The 21,464-nt window shown below is 37.2% G+C and overlaps 1 protein-coding gene across 7 annotated transcripts in view; it reads right to left on the bottom strand.

Moving 5' to 3' along the window:
• Nucleotides 1-1,637: 1,637 nt before the first annotated feature.
• Nucleotides 1,638-21,464, bottom strand: part of MID1 (midline 1) — a 250,254-nt gene continuing 230,427 nt past the window's right edge. For all 7 annotated transcript variants that reach the window (XM_048066735.2, XM_048066733.2, XM_013191538.3 and 4 more), the window contains exons 8-10: nt 18,852-19,013; nt 16,214-16,421; nt 1,638-14,647 (exon numbers count right to left, since the gene is read on the bottom strand). In XM_048066735.2, the coding sequence (XP_047922692.1) occupies nt 14,299-14,647; nt 16,214-16,421; nt 18,852-19,013 (719 nt within the window). In that variant the 3' untranslated portion in view covers nt 1,638-14,298. The remainder of the gene's footprint in view (nt 14,648-16,213; nt 16,422-18,851; nt 19,014-21,464) is intronic.

The following is a 21,464-nucleotide window of genomic DNA, read 5'->3' as shown; positions in this document are numbered from 1 at the left end:
GAAATGCAAGCACCATATTGGGATTTGAAAACTGGTGGTGTCTTTGAAAGATGATTGCTTTTATCCTTCTGCTCTTCAAATAGCTGCTAAAGTCTTACACTGAATTTTCTATCCAGTTTTGGGCACAGTCTTTTTAATAATAGCAGATTGAATCAGTTGGAAAAACTCTGCAAGGGAGCAATATGAATGATGATAAATCTTGAAAAACATGATCTATGGGAAAGACAAAAGCAATTGGGGAATTTTAACTGGGAGAGAGAGAAAAAAAAAAAAGGAAAGAAACCCTGCAGGTGATGTGATGTTGGTCTTCAAGTACAGCAAGTGAAACACTGCCATATTTGGATGTCCATTGCTCTTGGTGTCTAAATTAGCTTCAACTAAGGTCATTCAGTAGGTCCATGAGTGATCTGGCTAACACTTCACTTGTGTTGATATGCCACAACACCATTAAGGGGTTCGACATATACTTTGAGAATGCAAAGGATGATATATTCAGTATTACCACTTGGGCCTGGCCTAGTCCTGCCTGGAAGAACCGATAGGAGACCAACACAAGACTGGAATAGTTGCAAGGACACTGAATTCATCGAGTTTCCCATGACTAAAATGATTATAAAGCATGTTAATTCAAAGAACTACAAACTATGTGTCATGTCATGCCTCTGCCAGGAGAAAAGTGCACAGTTTATAAATCTTGTATTTTAGTTGGCTCATATACTTTATATTATTTTCATTTTTTACGTAATTAAAGGTGACTAAATAGGTGCAATTCTTCTAGCAGGAGCTCAGTAAGCTATTCTGAGCAAGTTTAGATATGGTATCTCTGAGGCAAGGCTGCAGGAATGTGATGGAAAGCTGTCTTTCAGCCAAAAGTGAAATTAAGCATTGTCTTTTACTCCTGGCTGGAATTTCTGACTCTCGTATGTTCCCAAAACTATGTCAATTCGGAGAGAGAGAAAAAAACACTCAGAACTTTGCTTTACTCATCTCGTCCACACCTCATTACTCCTAGTAAACCCTGTATCTGTTCTCCCCCTAGCTTGTGCACACCTCCAAATTTAGCTTTGCTGTTATTACTCATTACTTTAACAGTTCTATACCATAAAATAATTTTGTTCTAGTAATGTTTTAGTTCCTGTGAAGTTATGTAGGAGAGAAAGCTTGTGTGAGCAAGGAAAAGTGTCTGGGTTTCAGGGATTCACCTTGATCTAATGTGATCTTGATCTACGGCTGGGAGCCCTTCCCTTCCTCTTGGCATGAAGGTTGTTATCCTGGGTTATAAACAAAACAAAACAAACAAACAAACAAAAAACACCAAAAAGCAAACAAACAAAAAAACAGGCAAACCCACCCATGTGTTGACCTGATGTTTTCACACATTGTAGCTTTCACTGTTTTTCTCAAGGCTAGCACTGAGATGGATTTCTGGAAAGCTGCCTCCAGCCGTACATACCCTATGATTTCCTGTCAATGGGTATTCCTTAGTGAGGCTGTGATTCATGAACAAATTGCTAGTATGTTGACCATTATCTTAAACTGAGATCAATCAGGTTTAATTACCACTCTTACTTTTGCTAAGCTCAATTCTGCCCAAACTAAAATTATTACTGAAAATCAAAGGTTTACTTTAGCAGAAATTAAGAGGTAGAGTTAACATTCTTTATTACAAAAAATCAAAACACATTCTTACAATCCAAAAACTTGCTAATAAATTGTTATTTCTTTTCATATCCATGATTTCCTTAGCTGAGTAAAAGAAAATCACTGACAGATGGTCAAAGTACCATCTTTTATAACCCAAATCATCTAGGTTACACATTCATTTATACACATCCCACAATGCATCTGCAGATTTTTATTCCAATAGCTAAACATCAGTTCATTTACATTTACATAAATTCTATATTTTAACATCACTTGGAGAACAATAACCTTACAAAGATTTTGTCAAAATCCTTCTGTATTACAGTGACTGTGGTTACATTTTATTAATATCCTCAATAGTGAGACTTAATCAATGTCTTGGCAAAACTTCCTTGTCATCCAGTATCAAACATCCTCACCACTCTCACCACTTTCCATTCCAACAACTTAGCACAAAACCATCCAGCATTGCTCTTAACCACTTTGGCAGTACCTCCTTTTGTGTAAAAGGCAAATTAGTACTACTTCTGCTATATCAACACACCAAGCTCCTGCACCTAGGGGCCTCACAGAGACACTGTACCTGCCTAGTGACATCATTTACCAGAAACCTGGGTAGGGTCAGCTAGAGCCAGAACAAAGTTGCTTTGTTTTCCCACCATGCTATTGGAAGGACTCAGGGTTTTCAAGAAGATAGCATTGATTCCACAATTCTATTGAGAAATACTTATTGAGGTAAGGCCTTACTTGCATGTGAATTAGGATCATAGGCTGACTTTTAGGCAGCAGACATAAAAGAATATTTTGTTCAAATGGTAAAAAGTAACAACAGTAATGAAGCAAGTTGCCACAATCTGTGGAAATAAGTTACAGTCTGAAAGCTTTCTCCATTTCAATAACCGTTGATGTTACATACCACAAAGGTAAGGAGAAGAGTTTTGTTTTACAAAATTTTTTCATGTTGTAATGGATATTTCAAATTTATTTTTAATGAGTAGAAAAGGAAAAGAAAATGTTCCCAATTCCTTCTTACTTTGTTTATACTTCAATTCTGTTATTTTATGCTGTCTTTCCTGACTCTGAAACCCCTAGGCAGGACAGCCCCGGTGTGCCTTTCCAGTCCAGTTTTGCAGGCCATTCTGATAGTCCTTGCAAATAGGAATCCTCAGACTCATCCCTCCAATGCACCCCAGACTGCCTCAGTGCTGCCAGTATTCCACTTTTCCTTATGACTTGAACTCAATTAAATTCCTGTTTGCCAAACCTTTTCCAAAATATTTACCTGCTTCAGGCGTTTTTCTGACAGTTTCCCTTAGTTAACCTTCCTTAGTTAACCTTCCTGGAGCACTAATTCTTTTCCCATCAGAAAATGTTTTCTACAGAAACTCTCATCTTCTATTTGAACTTTTTTTTTTCTACTAGTATGAAGTGTCAACAGTCTTCACTATAACATTTCTCCAGTGTGAGTCATTTCCTTCCCTTTTATGAAGAACAAGCAGCAATCTTTTGCATGTGAAGGACTTTTTCAACTGTGCACTCTGTTAACCTGAAGGATGGATCATTCCTCACCACAGCATCATTATAGATAAATACTCATGCTGTTTAGAGACAGATGAAAAGAAACCTCTGAAAGAAGAGTGTACAGTTTAGAGAGGTGAGTCTAGGGTAAAACCGTGGAAAAAGGAATATTTACATTCATCCACAGAATATTTTTCTCTCCCCATTAAGATTTTCTGGAAGGTAGCCATCCAAAACAATCTGCCATGAATATCAAAAGAAGTCTCAGTTATCCTTCAGAAAACCAGCTCTGTTTCCTTTACAGAAGATGCAAATAACTTACATAGTAGAATAAGCACTTTTGACCTCAGCATGCAACTTGCATGTTAAAGAACCACCACTTCTCTTACACATTCCTTTTAACTTATAGCTTTTGGCTGCTTTTTGCATTAAAAAAGAATTGTGCTGGGGTTCCACAAAAACAAACAAACAAACGAAAGCAACATTTGGCACAGGTAGTGTGTGTTTGATACTTGTACTCAGTCTATCACATCAATACATGCTTACTGTTGTGAGGAATGAAAAATGTAGTCATGCTAACTGGTACCTAGATATTCTAGTTTTAGTACAATGTTAATTGTATGTAGTTGATTAAAGAATTCAGGAAATGCTAGAGAACATCTGATGACAAAGTCTATTAAACTTTAAGGACAATGTAAGAACAATGTTAACTATTATTACATAGCATTTTGCAGCAATTCGTTAAGCTAACCAGTTAGGAGTTTAAAATACTTGTGCATATGAACGATGCAAGAGAATGCATATAAGCATACATAATCTGTAAGAGGGTTTGTTCTTGGTCAGACAGAAGCATTTTCATTCATTGAGTTTACCTGGATGGCCATTTTCTGTAAGTATTATTACAAATAACTTACTTTGAAAAAACAAAGGCTTAGTGCCTTGAAGAGTCTTTGGGTAGGGGAGATGTCCACATTGAATATGAGTTTGACTTACAATGTTCCATCTTGTCCATATTTAAGATGCAAAGCTTTGGCTTCAGTTAGGCCAATGAAAAATTGCCTGCTTACCTCTGAAGTCAGAAGTTGTCTGTATATTTCTGTATTCTATCAAAAAAACTGGTTTCTCTATTAAAAAGAAAAGTAAAAATATTGACACTGCAAAAGTGTCAATATTTAATTTGCTAAATTAGACTGTAGAGTGATAGTCATTTGATCTGTCTTTCTTTGTCTAAAAAGTAGGCATTAAGTACATGCTAGCTGTCTCTAACTCCTTAGAAGACCAATGGGGAAAGATCAGTAATGTGGCAGGATTCTCCCAGTTCCAAGTTAAGATGCTAAAATATCTGGGATGAATAGCATCTCCTGGAGATGCTATTCATTTCTCATTCATTATAGAAGATATCTAGAAAATATACTTAGGCCCAGTCAACTAATATTTGGGCATTTACACTGAAGAAAGCTGAATCTGTTTCACAAAGCAGAAACGTTGAGGTTCCTACTATCCTATGAATTAACCTTCTTGATTTCTACGGACCTAACTGTCCATAGCCTGACTGCATTTATTTTCATATATATATTCATATTGACTTCTCCATAAAAATCTTATTCACCTTTTCTAATGCTACCCCTAGACAAATGTTTACAGACACAAGAACCCCATCTCCCTTCAGCCATCATTTGTAGCTTCAGCTAATGAACTGCGAGGCCTACCTGCCCCACAAGCACTACTGAACCTGGGGCATGAGGAGACAACTTTCCATGTCCTTATAGAAACATGGAAAAATGCATCTCAGCCTTCTTACACAGACCTTCCTATGAGGATAAATGCCACTTAAAATTTACTCTTTGAACCTGCATTTCCCATCTGTAACAGAAGCTGGGGAAGCTAGTGGAGAAACATCTGAATCTTGCTAGTTGAGCTAGTTTAACCTCTCTTTTTGCACGACGTCAGGTTCCTTTGCCAGAGGGGCCTGGGTAAAGCTTTGTAACATAATTTTGTTGCCATACTAGATGTAGGGACAAGGCTAGCCTGTGGCCTCACTGTTCCTGTCATGACAGAGGTCAGGGAAGGATTAGAGCTGGAGACCTTTCGGATCTAGCTTGCCTCTCCTGCTACATTTGGGGAAACCCAAAGCCTGATTTGAGGAAAGCTAAACCCACACACAACAACTCACCATTCTGCATGATTTGCAGAAACTGGAATTCCCTACACAGATGAAAGGTTCTCAGGACCTAAAGCCACAACACATTTCTGTGCATGAGAATCAGCAAAAGTGCAGGTGGTTTATACCAAATCCACAAAAATATTTTCCTGTCACTGTATCAAACAGCAGTTTTTTACCTGGAAAAAGTGACGTCTATTCCAATGTCTATATAAAACTGGTCACATTTTTTAATGCTACATGCTTCTTATACAGTTAAAAATACATGAAAGCATTCATAACTTGATAGTAATTCAGCCGTGAAACTGGCTGATGGTTTATTCAGGCTCCAAGAGTGGTGAGAACTCGTTACTTGTTCCTACTAAATTTATTCATCCTGAGAGATTTCCAAGTAATACTAATATGGAGCACTGACTTCATAACAGCAGAAAGACAAAGTGTTCCTGTTTCATACTCTCCATGAAGGGATTCAGGAAGGCAGTATCAAGACTGTAACAAAAAAACGTGGTTTGGGTAGAGTTCTTTGAATTACAGACTGTTAATAAATATTTTTTCTATTGTTCTTCATGTGTATAACATTCAAAGATTTATCCTAATTTCTACAATTGGTCTTGCATTTGTAAGAATTCACAGCATTACTTGGGGCACTTTCTTAATATTACCTCCTGTTTGTCTAAATGCATATACAATGCAGGAATGCTATAACCGAACTGTCAGCACAAAACAAACAAACAAACAAAAAACACAACAAACAAAGAAACAAACAAACACAAACTATTAAATTTACAGTAAAAGAGCAGAGTCCTGTTTTTCAGTTGTTTCAGCAGTTGTGATACTTTGTACTGATCATTATTCATGCATGTGACAAGGTTGAATCCAGTTGTGTTTCTCTCTTCCCACCCACATAAATAATTTCAATTAAAATTGATGTTTACTGTGTTTATAAGCAGAATTGCACTTTCCTGAACTCAGTCTGCACCAGTACTTAATAGCTAGGTCTCATTTTATTCTTCACCTTTACCCTCTGCCAAACGCAGCTGACTTCGCATCAGCAAAATTTGCTTTCAAGTTATCTTGACAAAAGCCTAACAGTTCTGGATTTATATATATATGTATATATAGTGTGTGTGTGAAAAAAGTAGCATTTTCAACTCTTAATTTTTACAGCTGTTCAATGAGCATTTGGATGTAAAGTGATGAACAGAATGAGAGAGAAGGCAATCAGCTGAAGAAATTAAAAGGATATGTTACTGATTTTATTAACAAACAAATCTCCATTTGCTCATTTCTATTTCTGGATTGGGTCTACCACTGGTTGTAATCCTTATGATTCACCAGAGAATGAATTGTGAATCTTTCCACCTCTACCCACACTTACAAATTTACATGTACCCATTTCATTCTCAATTTGTCCATAACTACTGCTTACACAGAGATGACAGAAAGTCCAAATTGCCCCATGCCAATAGGAGATGTTATCACTGTGCTGGGAGCACCTTCATACCTGCCATATGAAGGACTTGTTCCCAACTACAAAAGGAATTAGTCCCTATGTTTCCCAAAAGAAAGGGATATTTCTAGTTTGGGAACTGCTGCTGGAGAGGACAAAGAATATATATATATATATATATATATATATATATATATATATATATATATAATTTATAATATATATATAATATTATATTATATATAATGAATATAATATATATATATTTAAAAACAGCAAAACCCAAACTTGCTTATATTAATGAAGTTGAATATATATATACATATGTTGCTATTAAAGGGGACTTGTTACAGTGATATCCTAAAATAATATGCTATTCCTCTGGATGTGCTCCTTAATCAGGTCTCATAATACTGCTTTAATTAGAGGGCAATACTATTAAGCCAAATATAATGAAATAAAATAATTCCATTTGTAGAAGAGTGAAAGGCTTATTTGAATTCTTTCTTTAACTTCTTCATCAAAAATATTCTTAAGTTTCAATAACATACTACAGTAACATTTTCACTTCTCATTTAATTTTCTGTAAGCCTTCTGAAAAAGGTAATTTTCAATGAAATTAAAAATAAATCCAACTTTTTAAAACATAAAGGTATTCCCCCTTACACACAATTCTTGCTACTCTAATTTCTGATGTCTGAAAATAAGAGTAGTAGCATTAAGAAAGAAGAAATGGAAAGATAGCAGAAAAATATTTGCAAGGGGAATAATTTGTTATCCACATAACAAATCGATGGGAAAAAAAAAGTAATAAAAATGCTACTTAAAACTTTCATATCCTCTTATGTGGAAGATGGCTGTCATTTTTAAATATTTCAGTGGTACAACCATGTAAAGCTTTTGTTTTGTATTGAGTTTAATGACTGTTAGGCAAAACACAAAGCCTCCATTTGCTGTCTTTTAAAGGCTTGAATATAAGCTATTTTATGAATGCATGGATTTTCAGAAATAATCCTAATTACTGTATGTCTGTGTACACTATAAAGAAATTAGGTGGTATTCCTTGTGAAAAAAACATCTCCATGCATTCAAATAATTATATAAATTATGGTAAAAACTTAGAGGAAGTGTGCTACTAAACTTGTTTTCTTATTCATTTTTAAAAGGAAGGCCAAGAACAATAGTCTTAAGTTGAAAAATTATATAAAAACTTATCTATCTGCTATTCTTATGATTTCTGTAAAAGCAGCACAGCACCTGCCAAGAGAATTGTTCCCACTCTGCTTTGAGGAAACAGCAAAGTGTTGCCCGAACAATTCACCCAAGAAGAATGTTATTGAACTATACATTTTAACGCACACCTGTGCTGGCCTTAGGAAACAGCTCATGAGAAACTGCAGTTTTGCTAGCAGTTAATGTGCTTTCTCCAAAGATATGATTTAACAGGAATGCTGAGCTGTTAGCACACGGGCTACTGCTTTACTCAGTTGTTGACCCCTTGGAAACTGAAAATTCATGGGCTTGTACCTACCTCTATGTAAATCTCCTTTGAAGTCAACAGATGTAAAAATCCAGGCAAAAGTAAAATAAAAGGAAAATCAAGGCCTGGGGCTGTCATCCCTGCCCTCCTGCTTTTATTCAGGTTAGGATTTCAAACATATAATTGCAAGATGGTTTTTTGTTGTTGTTTGTTTTTCTTCTGTCATTTGGGAATGTAGATTGGGGCTGAGCTGTATCAAAAGGCAGAATAGGTGCAGACTTGCTTTGCAGAGCTGCAGGATGGCACGAGGGCAGGCAGCAGCGGCAGGTTTCCAGCTGCCCTGCCATTCTGAATGATCCCTCCCAGCACTCTCCAGAACTCTCTCTTTTGCTACCTCTGTGCCTCTCTCAGGCAGCAGTAATAATGACACTGTCAATCACATTGTGGGAGAATAAGAATAAAAAAATTAGAAGACTTCATGCCTTCCCAATACATTGTTATGCTTCTAAATTAGGGCTTCCTCAACACTGAATGTATTCAATCCCATATCTCTCAAATCTATACCAAGATTAATGTATACAGATGCCTTATACCTCATGGCCCAAATCAAGTCTCACTCACACTGAACCACTGTTAACACCACTGCTCTTTAGTCTTTTACTTTTTTCATATGAAAATTAAATGCTAAATCAAAGGTTAAAATGTAAAGAGTTTATTTCACTTCAGAAAGCACAATAAAAACAAATAGCTCAGTGTAACTTGGAAGACCCACTATCAGCTATTGGGAGGGACCAGGGCTTTCCTCCCTGTAGAAATGACAAAGATTAAGACTGAAGTTCAGAACACTGTGCTGAAGATCATAATTTTAAATGGGCAATCAGCCCAATGACACAAGAAAAAACTGCACCTTACATTCCTATACGTGGACATGCATTTCAACTCTGGGAAAGATCAACACGTGGAAAGATATTAGAGATGGTGTTATGAGAATTTTGCCAGTGCATTAATACATAAGCAACCTGTGCATGCTTTTAATTATCTTTGAGATAAAGTCCTAAAGATCATAAAATGAAAAATTGCACAAAGCAGCTTGAAAACATGAGGCACCATGTTTTCACACATCTCTCTGCTGACTGAAATTTTAAAAAGCTTGCTGGCCCCTGAGTATCTACCAACAAACAAACAAACAAACCAAAACAAAACAAAAAACAAAACTATAAATTAAATGAAATATAGAAGCCACATAACTCACAATTTGGCAGTAAAGCTTCAACAAGCTCAATAAAGATGACATTGCTGAAGGTCTAGCTATAACTGAGAAGATAGATTGATTGGTCAACCTGGTCACATTTACATTTCATCCTTCAAAAGATGACCAGACATAACTTAATATATGGAAATGACACTCTTTCAATGAGACAGACATAAGAGCTGTAGAAGACAGTCTATGGGATACAAACAAGCCTCTGTGCTCCTGCAAGAGTATATAAGATAAAGGAGATAGAATAAACCATAAGGCTGTAAATCTGGCCAGAGACTGTGCTTGATTTTAGTGTAACACATAGGTGTGGCAGTTATGCACAAGGAGGAAACATTTTGACACTGAATGGTATGAATTGTAGACAGAATGAACATATAATTATTCTGATCAGATGTGGGAATACCAGAAAAGTCATGATTTTCATCTTCGGGAGCGCTATTTTAGGGAAACCTACCATTTGGGAAAGGAGATAGACTAACCTCAAAAAAAGAGCCAGTGTTTAGTTACATGGTAAATACAGCTGGATGACATAAAATAAGCCACTATTTTCCCAAGGCTGCCCCACCCATGGCCTTCAGGCCAGGTATGTGCTGACCAGTTACTGTGATGGCACAGTATGAATTTTCTCTTGCTGTGGATCCAACACCTGTTCACTCCTTAACCGAAAATGAAGACAGTTTCCAATTAAAGCCAATAAGCTCAGTTTTGGTGGTACAGATAGAGCCACTAGCAATTCTCACTTTGTTTTGTTAGGTGGGAGATCTGGAATTTGTGCTGTTGTAACTACCAGCAGAATCTGGGAACTAATAGACATTTGCTTTGTCAGAATAATTAAGAAAGAAATACTTATATTGTGTCTGATGTCAAATAATTATCAAAAAATCTCCTATAGCAAATAGTACTTCATAGTGCTATATATGCTGGCCATCTCACAATTGACTAGTTAAAGAGCTGACACTTCAGCTGTCAATAGTGTCCGGTTGTGTTTTCTATCATGAGGAGAATGCAGTGTTCCCACTTAAGAGGCAGGGTTAAAACATGATGCACACTCCAATTCAATGACCTGCCATTGATAATATAATGAAGAATGTATATACATTTTCATCTGTATTTGCCCATTTCCAGCTTTTCATAGTGTACCCACATCTGAGGGAATTTCATGCTTCTTACATTTGGGACCCACTGCTCAGTGGGAGTCTTTCCTCTGGGGAAAGTGAGAAATAAGATAACCAATACAGAGAAAGAATAAACTCATGTCCAGAAAACGCAACAACTTCAGCTCCCTCCCTGCTCTCTGAACGCCATCATTGGGAACCTACAATGGGCTAAAGACGATCTACTAAATAATTTACAACATACAGCCTAAATGATTTTTCCCTGTTAGATGTGCATTAACATATGGAAGTCTAACACATGGAAAATTTTATCTGGCCTCAGAACGAAAAAAAATTGACCCCTCCCATTCCATTACCTCAAGTCAGACCGGAGTTTAGATGACTCTACTGTCTTCTGAAGAGGCTGTTCTACGGCTTAGTCTAACTCCGCTTAATCACAGCTTGACTTTGAAACATACCCTTGGAACAACGATTATACCAATATAGACTTTATATATTACTTTCATTGCTTGCACCTCAGAAGACTATTCCTCAAAAATCTGGCTTTGTTAAACATGGCATTATAAAATGCTACCTCATTTCTAGTCACAAAACTTTGAAAAATCAGGGAAAAACCTTCATCTAAGACTGCACTCTATATTAAAGTAACATGCTTTACTTTTGCACAAAGATCACCATTCCCCCAGATTTCAATAGATTCCTATGGACCATGCAAAATGCCACAGACCACAGAAGCTATGGTTTCGAATTGATGCTTTTATTGATTAATCAGGCATTGAATCAGGTATTGTAAGGCGAACAGACTTTGTTTGTTAAAAATTGTCCAGATGAATACCTTTCATAGTAAACTTGTTTCCTCATAGTCCATACAGAATACGAAATAATTCAAGAAACAAGCAAAAAAGGAGCACCTGACTAGTTACTGTCATTCTGTGTGTGCATGTATGTATGTATATACACACATTACACTATACTTGTACATACACTAGTGTGTGTATACCCATACATACATATACACAAACATATAAGCACGTAATGTACTGACTCAATTAATACTGTACTGAAGCAACGTGGCTTAGCTCCAAATGAAGTATTCTGTATTAAAATATAAATGATACAGCAAGGCCTGTAGATTACAGACCATTTGTTTTTCCTTTCACCAAAACAATGATCTGTTTCTGAACTCACAGTTTATTTTTAAAATGAAAATATGTGAGATCACTGGGGATCTTTCCAAATTCATGGTATTAATTCCAGCTCAATCTCTGCTAACATTGTATGGCCAAACACTGAACAGCGTTTTCAGTTTGTCCGCTACTGTAATCAGCTTCTAGAATTAATATTTCTGGCAAAAGAGGAGGCACACAGCTTTGCTACTTGTACTGTGGTAATATACCCTCTCCTGTTAGATGGAAACTTGGCAAAAATCCTACATTAAGACTCCCTTCCTCCTGGACATTTTTATCACTACTTCTTATCAGTCATCACCTGTCAGCTCATTATAATAATTTTCATGCCATCTCAGCTACCTTCCAAACATCCCAGGCCAGATTATCTGGGCAATGTACACCAGGTAGTAGAGGTAGCAATGTATTCAGATACAAAACACAATGTTTGAGGATTAATTTACTTTTTCGTTTTTGAGCATATCCATTTATTTATTACTAAAGACACAAAGATAAACACTGCAGTACACTGTATGTACATATTTTCTGGTATTTATGTCAGTTCTGCACCAATCTTGCCTGTGAACCATGAGATACTACTGCATCAGAAAGCCATGGTACCAGCATTGTACTGTCACACTTTTCTCCATTTAATTCACCAGTTAGCAGGGCATGTAAAGTGAAATGAAAGGAATATGGACAGACATTTATTTTCTGTTAAAAAAGGGAAAAATAAACCCTGTATGCATGTATGTATTCATCACCTTGCTCTTAAGTTCTATCTATCATCATAAGGCAAACTGTAGTGCAGCTTTGTACCTGCAGAAACTATTTAAAAAAATCTGAAGCTGAGCTTGGGAACATTTTATTCTGGACCCATTAGTGAACAAAGTGCATTAAGGCATCCATTTCAAAGGACACCTAAAGCATGGTAATTACTGAGAAAATCTTTTTTTTTAAAGCTGGTATTCAACTTATCCTCTTTCTACACAGGCAGATTTTCACCACTTGCATAGTAACAACAAAACACCATAAGAAAACCATTCTTTTAAAGTTGTCATATGCCTCAAGCATCTTCCAGAATGATCATTTTATGTAAGTATTGTAGTAGTTACAAAGGGTTTCTACTCTGTAGAAAGGAAAGAGAAAAAAATGCACCTGATTCAGCTTTGAGATAAAATAGGTACAACCTCTATTGACTTCATTGAAGTTTATCCACCAACACCAAGATGAATGCAGGGCCTGCCTGTGCAGATTCCTACTGCTGCTGAAAATTTGTTATTTACTCCTCATTCACAAAGAGAACTGGGCTTTCCCAAACAACCCAAGACAATGATAATTATGAACAAACTCCAGCTGTAGTTTCTCCATACAGCACATGCAAAATGGATTTCCTTGCTTTGTTATAGATACTACATAGTGTACAACAATGAAACATTTGTATTTAATTTAAAATCAATGGTAAGGTGGCTCACGTCTCACTTCTGAGTTATTGGCTGGGCTTGCTGTGTTGAACCTTGTAAAATCAGCAATAAGCATTCACATGTCTACCATCAGAACCATGACGTCTTCCATTACAATCAAACCTTAAATGATGCAGTGCTTTATCAAGTTAGTCTACAGTCAGACCTTGGATTGGCTGCTCTCCTCCAGTGTTCTGATTTTCAGAGATGGTATCAGTCTTTCACATCCTCAGTGATTCTACAATGTTTCCCAAACATGAAAGTGAAACACTGGCAGATGGGAATGTTGCCATCAATAAAATAAATCACCAGATGATTTATACACTCACATTTCTAGGAGATACTCCACACGTGTTTTATGAACAGAGAACATACTGCACCATGAACAGAAGTAAATTAAACTTTCTTCTTTTGCTGTGTTGGCTAGCTCCACTTCCTTGCTTGTTTATTTTCATTCTATTTGGTCTGCACATTCCCATGTGGAAAGTAGAAATTAAGAGATCTTGCATTCAATAAGATCAGTAATGAGAGCACTAATATTGGCATGAATAAAACCAGCAGTATACTGACTTGTCCACTGCACAGTTTTCATCCTTCCAATTTCCTGCTTTTATCCACTGTGAAATAAAATGATGTAAAGGGGCTGATGAAACTTTAATGAATAGGACCATCAATGTGCAAAGCAAATAAGTCATTTTCCAGGTATCCAAAACAGGCTTTCCCTTTTCTCTCTCTCTCTCTCTCACTTTCTTTCTTTTTCTTTTTTTTCCTTTTTTCTTTTTATAAATAATTTATAAATCTTCCTGTAAGATACTAAATACAAATCAAAACAAAAGCAACTGCAAAAAGAGTTCTAAGGTATTATTAAAGCCACTTCTTGTCCTGCACAAAGTACTCAGAAAAGAGAGATTCTCCCCTTTTCACTTCTGTCTATGTTCGACAGCAACAACTGGGATGCCACGCAGTCTGCCAGCTCTGGCAAGCTCCTGCAGGCAGCTGCCCTCAGGAAACGCGCCCTCCTACCTTTTAGCTTTTAGCAGTCATGCCAGCTGCTCAGAGGAGTCTAAGTGGTCAGGGATAGGCAAGCCAGTTATAATGGTCAAACACTTATTCCACACAGTGAATGTGGGGCACACGGGCTGCCCAAACGTAATGTCAAAGGTGTAAAGGTGCAGGGAGTTCAAGGCATCGTAAAAGGCAAGGGAACCGTTGTCGTAGTCCAGCAAAATGCCAACACGGCGGAGGTGAGGTGCAGGCTCTATTGGGATTTCTTTGCTGTTGTGTCGCACTACCCACGTATTGTTACAGCGGCACAGCACCCAGGAGGCAGAGTTCTTCCCGATCCACTCGTGCTTTGGGGCTGACTTGTATGAAATACCAATGGCATACCTGCAAAACAAAAACAACTCAGGAAAGCAAGTGCCTCCTGCCCTGCTCATAGGCTGGTGTGTCAGCCACTCACTGGAACTCCCCAGTCTCTTGGTTGTACTGATTAAGTTCTAAATAAGTGAAATTGCACCATAATATCGGCATGGTTTTAATTAATGTTTTTCCCATGTCTCTCTTACTTCTGAGATGTCAGGGAAACTTAATTGTCCCTCCCTTTGTTTGTAGTTTGGCTGCTATGGTCATTTTTTGGAGCACGTGCCTCTGGTATTCTAAAGGAAAATTGTTAAGTACTCAGCAACTTAGGGTTTAAATCACTGGGCCTCGCATTTCCAATTCTAAACAGATGAATACAGAAGAATTCATTGATTTTAAAATACATTGCTATCTGTCATCTAATCTGATCTCTCATTTCTCCTTTAATATATGGCCCAGAAGGACAAATGCAAGAGTAGACATCAAAGGACACATTAAAAAAAAAAACATTTTTGCCATTCTCAAATATGTTTTGCCAGATGTTAGTGTGGTTTTTAGATTCAAATGAGCATTTTTTAGACTGGGTATTGCGCCAAGTGAAGCATTTACAGGTGAAGACGTTTGCTCTGCAAACTGTAATTTATGGCAAAATGTCTAGGGTAGAAGGATTATGAAAATGTTCTCATTAATGGACACTAAGGGCAAATACCTGTTTTCTCATATATTAAAGAAATGTAAAAGTTCCTCACGTTCTAGAAACACTGCAGTATTTGTAGGGCTTTCAACCAACAAAGATTAATGTGCCATAAGTTACTCTATTTTCATTCCTTGAAGTTGGCAAACAACATTTTTCTTGTTTGAGACAGTGGGCATACCTGAAGAGCTTACTGAATTTCTCCTTCATTAACTTCCGTCATGATTGCTGCCTTTGAATCCTAAAGGATAACATCTGTTCTACTGACCAAAGGGACCCTGAAACCCGGCCCTTTATGGCTGAGAGGATCATTCAGGAATAGAATAATGTGCTCCTCCATTTCCTGCCCCAGGCTTCACATCCTGGGTCATAGACCTGGCACTGCTGCTCCCCACTCGTTCCCCGGAGCTGTATCTGACTTCCACCCCTGTGAATCTGGGTCATCAAATTGTCCTCATATTCTGTATTTTTTCTGTTTTGCTATATTTTCCAAAAGAAGGACAGCAAGATCTTTCATATCTAGTAAAGAAATGATCACGCTTCAAATGTTTGCTCTGCTATAGAAACAAGATGAAACCTTCTTAGCTTTCCAACTCACTAAAATCTTGAAATGTGTTTTCTGTAGAGTCAAAAAACAATCAACCTCAATCATGGAGGAAAAGTCCTGTATGGGTTTCTAAATATAAAGATGCTCTGTCTGGCAGAATAAGTTCCAGAATCTGAAAGTGCTGGAAATTGGGAAAATAGTCTGACAAACTGGGTAAAAGTATATGCTAGGTCTGCTTATGCCATTCCCTGTGCATCTGTTACCACTCTCTGTCAGAGGAACTGTACTGGGACCTACATGGACCTTTGATGTGAACCAATGATTATTCTCATGTATATTCTTATATACGTACCATGTACTCCCACTTATAACCACTTCCCAGTAATGCCGTCCGCTGTCAATGAACACATTGCCAGCTACTCCGTAGCTCCCTTGGCTCGTGAATCGCTCTGGTGTATGACTCTTTTTGGAGGAGGTTTCATCACGTTCCACTGTCAAGTTATCATGAGACACTTTCAATTTTCTGTGAGCAGATTTGGGGTCCAGTTTAAATGGCTGACCTATACAAGCAGAGACAAAGATAGCAGAACAGTTTGTCTTTAATTTTAAAAAGAAGAGTGAATAGAAAGCATAATAAAGAAGCATACAAGATTACATAATCTTATTAATCTCCTTCTCTGAAGTGTTCTCAAGATAGACTAAGTGATTCTGCTCCCTGTGCTAGCTGGCTTGCATTGCCAGTTTACTGTCAGTCTCATTGTGCACTAACTTCCCTGTGTTGATAATCCCTGAAAAGAGCCCTGCGTAATCTTCATGCCCATTATCCCTGACCTAGAGGTAACCTGAACACTCTAATTCTTGCATGTAATTGAAACCAATATACATGCTAATAAAGGTCTGAGGGTTGCTTTTTTTCACAGCATATTAGATTTAGAATGTTACATTCTATTAATTCACTAGGGATAAAGCTCCATAATAACATCTTCATCATAGCTACAAAAAAGTATGATTCCAAAGCCCACAAAGTGAGTTTCAAAATAAGAAAAAGCATTAGCCTTGTCTGTTCGTTGCTCACAGCTTTATTTATGTCAAGCACAGTCAACAATTCAGGACCTTTTTGGAAGGACGCCCATGAGGTTCTATGGTGCTGGATATTGTGCATTAAAAAGAAGGAAGTGAACTATAACTTGGACCAAATAATATGGTGTAAAAACATTACTGAGGCTGTTGCTCTTGGCAAGTATCTTCAGCTGTAGCACAAGGTTTGTAGACAATAACAGGAAGCTTTTTGGTAAACTGAACCCTGTAGATATCTAAAGTCTGGCACAATTCTGACAAGCTTTCTCCTCGTGTCAAAAAGCAGAATGATCATTTACCTCCACCAGGAGACAACTACAAAACTATGACTCTATGTGTGATCCAGCAAAGCCCTTTTCCCTTCTTAATGTCTTTCATGTCAAGGAAAAAAAATGCAAGTGGAAGATTTGATCGCATGCATAGAAAATAGAAATGAGCACTCCCATGAGGTCTGTGACCCTCTGGCACTGACAAGTGTACTTCAAATAAGATGTAAATTGCTCAGAGTTTATGAAGGAACGGTTAAATACTTCTCATGCAGTAAAACTGAAAGTGTTAGTGTGGGGGTAAGAAGAAATTAAATTCATCTGAGCAAGGACAGTCGTTGGTTCAGATCTCTAGGAAACATGAAAAGCAGAAATTTAAAATGGAAGATGACAGATGCAATGCTAATTCTCAGTTAACATTATGGGTCGGTATTAAGACAAGGAATACTTTCAGTGTTAGAGTTATAATCTACTTTTACAATGTGTATTTAGTTACATACTATGATGAAGCATAAGATAAACACATTGGAAACTATTTGGGGATGTTTTTTGACTATTTTTTCTTACTGCTGAGTAGCAGTAATATATCTGCAGCCTGCCTCTTTAACTGGTTAGTAGCCTTTGTGTTGTTGAAGCAGTAACTGAAGGATATCTTTCTCTGTACAGAGTCATTTCTGCATACATCATTTCTTAGTCACCTGAGAGGTTGCTTTTGCACCACACTGAGTCACAAAAAGACAACAGGATGAAGGGTTGCCATTTCCAAGTGGGTCTTCTGGTACTGCATTTCCTTGTAGGTTATCAGATTCTTGGTAGCAGATGTATGGTTTATATGAGTAGCTTTTACACAGGAGTGCAAGCCAGAAGAAGCCCCCGAGCTGGTATGTGCCAAACCCTGTGGCCCCTTTCTTGCAACACTCAATATCACCCCTCTTTGAACACTCTCCCCCTCAATAAGCAGGTTTCAGAGAGTGCACAAATCCCAGTGTTCCCATTCCAGAGCTCAAAGTTGTTCATGATGACTACAGGACTGAGGGATTGGCTGGGACACAAGAAAAAGACTGAAAACCCATCTTAAAATTGCTATACTACATCTGCTAATAATTTGTGTAACCATTGTTTATTTTATTTTTTGAAGTGGGATCTCTGACTAATCTACTACCTTGTTGAACTCCATAAAAACTGAGAGGGATGGAGCTAAGGAAGTTTTCTAGTGTCCTAAGAAAGAGATCATCTTGGAGAACAAAATTAAACTAGCATCTTATGAACACAATACAAAAATAAAATGTCTTGTTGCAAACATAAAATGTTTTTACTTTGTAGAGGAAAAAGAATAGGAAAAAGAGGAAAAGAGGACATTAAACAAAACCACAAAAGACCATTTTCAAGCATTTCACATGTGATGGCTTGGTTCCTAAACGATATTTCCAGTGACCAAAGTACAGATGCTTCTTATGATAAAAAGTAATTTCTGCACTACTGAAGACTCCGGTAATCTTAAATTGAGTTAAATAAGTGACTTTCACTGTGGGAAGCACTTTAAACAGGTTAATCTGCTCTGCAGTCTTGTATCTTTCAAAAACCAAACCTAAAAAGGAAGGCAAGAAAGGAGAAGAGTGTGTGTGTGCTGGATTTCACGTTACTCACTGTTTGTCTTGAGCTTGCCGGGCTCACTGTTTCTGCTGCCAGCCTGATTAATGGCCTTAACAATGAAGATGTACTTAGTGCCACTCTGCAACCCATGCACGGTGTAGTGGTTTTGTTTGATATTGGGAACAATCATCCAGCTGTCGGCTGAGTTACATAAACCTGCAATTTCAAACCAAGCACATTAGTCATAACATACTAAACACTTTGTAACAGTGGAACATTTAGAGTACTCCTGAGCACCAAACCACCGATAAGAAAAGGGCTTCTATACCTTTTAAAGTGCTGTTACATTCACTAAGTCTCCACTTAATTGCACTAACTCATTTCACCAGCCCTCAGCCAGGGTACCTTTTAACTTCTTGCTATATGAAGTCAACCATAAAAATTGGACATGTAAGAAATGACTCAGTGAAGGCATGAGCAATCTGGGAATTTTCATATCCCAACACAACGAATTCTTTATTGCTTAAGGGCCAGAGGATTATGGAGATCCCATCAATCTACTTTTTAGATTAATGAACTCAGTGTAAGCCTCAAAAAACTAACATAAGCAGTAATGCTCAGAGTCTTATGGAGCCACCTTTGCCGACAGTCATTGGATATGTTTTCTTCAGGACCTGAAGCAAATTGTGGGAGGCCAAACAGGGTGAAGGGTGGGCTCCAGAGCAAGCTTCAGCTTCTACATTCCAAAATTTGCCAGGATGTAAATTAAACAGGATGTTTAATAGATGTAACTTTTTGATTTATGCCCTCATGGTTAGATGTCATCTGGGGAAGAGCTACATAATTTTCTAGTTACAAACTATTTTGGGGTACATTTGATGACTACCACAGAAGTATAACATGTAGGAAATAAGTAAAATAGGGTAGAAGCAATATAATCTGCAAAATATGAGCATAATCCATTAAAATGAACTTATTTAATTGCATAAATCTTTCCATTTCTGTGAAATAACTGCAACATCAGTGAATCACCCATAGCACCCACTGTACATTTGTAACAGCTCCCAGTCTAATGGATCCTCAGTCTGATAACTCTTTTGTTTTAAGTGTTTATATAAATAAGAAAGTTTACATTTGCAATATATATATATATGTTCACAACTTTTTATAGTTATACAGCTAGAAAAAGATAAACACAGATTAAAGTATAAGCATGCATGTGTATTAGTAAGGCTGAAAAACCTAAATGAAAAATTCTCGACTGGATGGAAACTTACAGACTTCTTGATCTTACAGACTTCTTGATTGGACTAGATGATCTTTCAAGGTCCTTTCCAATCCCTAACATTCTGTGATTCTGTGATTTTTTTCTTGACTGGGCATAGAAAAAGTTACCAATGCTAATGTGCTATTAAGCTAGCTTTCAGCTTCTAACTCATGTTTTACCAGAAAACCAATAAGTACTAGTGGAGAGAATCTTCTTAGAAGCCCGTAGTACTTTTAGCATAAATATTAACCAATATAAAACCCTTACTTAAAGAAAAAAAAAATAAAAGGTTACTAGGCACAAAACTTTAAAGAAAATGACCTGTGAAAGAGGTTCACAGTCTCATAGAGAATTCATAGCCATACCAGAAGACTCCTTCTTAATTTAGGATATACTTTTCATAATAAAAGAGCATTAGGAATAGAATTTAAAATTCAAACTTCAATCTAAAAATTATGCAGTGTTTGTCTCAGATTTCTCTCATATTACATAGCATCCTTGAGAGGTAGGGAATAGGAAGAAAGGAAATAAAAGTAGCAGCATCCTGGCAAAAAATATTTCAAAGACTACTTTTCCCAGTAAAAATTCAGCACAAGTATTACAGGTACACTCTTTCTGTAGCTGAACTACCGCATTGATTTTACATCGAGAACATTTACCTGGCTCATTGGTGCTATTGCACAATAAATGTTAAGCTAAAATAAAGCAAAATAAAGCACTGGATTCAGACGGAGACCAGTATGACTAAGGAATCCCTTACTCAGCTGCCTCTGATCGGTTATCAAATAACATCTGTAAGTCTGTAAATGGGATGAATCCAGGCAGTAGTTCTGGAAGTGCCTGCTTCTTCCATGTCCACACACTTTGAAAGCTGTGGTCTATGGTATAAATAGACCATATATAAAAAAACCCCTCATGCAGACAAAGAAGTGCCCAGGTTTCTGCTAAATCATCTAGCAAATAGAGTTGTATCAATCAGTAAAACTCTCTAAAGGGCACATTTTTCAATCTTACACTTTTGCTGTTACCCTCCAGAGGCTGGTCAGTCCTTAACAAAGTCCTTAACAAATAAAACTTGAATTTATATAGGTATATGAAGGACTGTAAAAGTACAGATGTGTTGCTATGAGTCTCTTTGCCACTCTCTCTTGTCCTCCCAGGTGGACTCACACATACCCAATACTCAGTACTCTGTAGATACTTACACAGAGTAAATTATTGTTATTATTAAAAGATCTAGTTAATAGTTAATTTGGATTCCTGTGTACAGGCACAACCTCAATCTTTTTAGGTGTTGCTAAAACACTTGCTGCTGGGGGCTACTGGCAAAATGCTCACAGGCATTCACCCCACCTAGCACTGAACAAAGAGGAGCTCCTGAGTTAGGACCTTACCTAAAC

The sequence above is a fragment of the Anser cygnoides genome, chromosome 1 (genome assembly GCF_040182565.1).
Source record: "Anser cygnoides isolate HZ-2024a breed goose chromosome 1, Taihu_goose_T2T_genome, whole genome shotgun sequence".
Lineage (NCBI taxonomy): Eukaryota > Metazoa > Chordata > Aves > Anseriformes > Anatidae > Anser > Anser cygnoides.
This window is presented reverse-complemented; position numbering and strand designations above follow the sequence as displayed.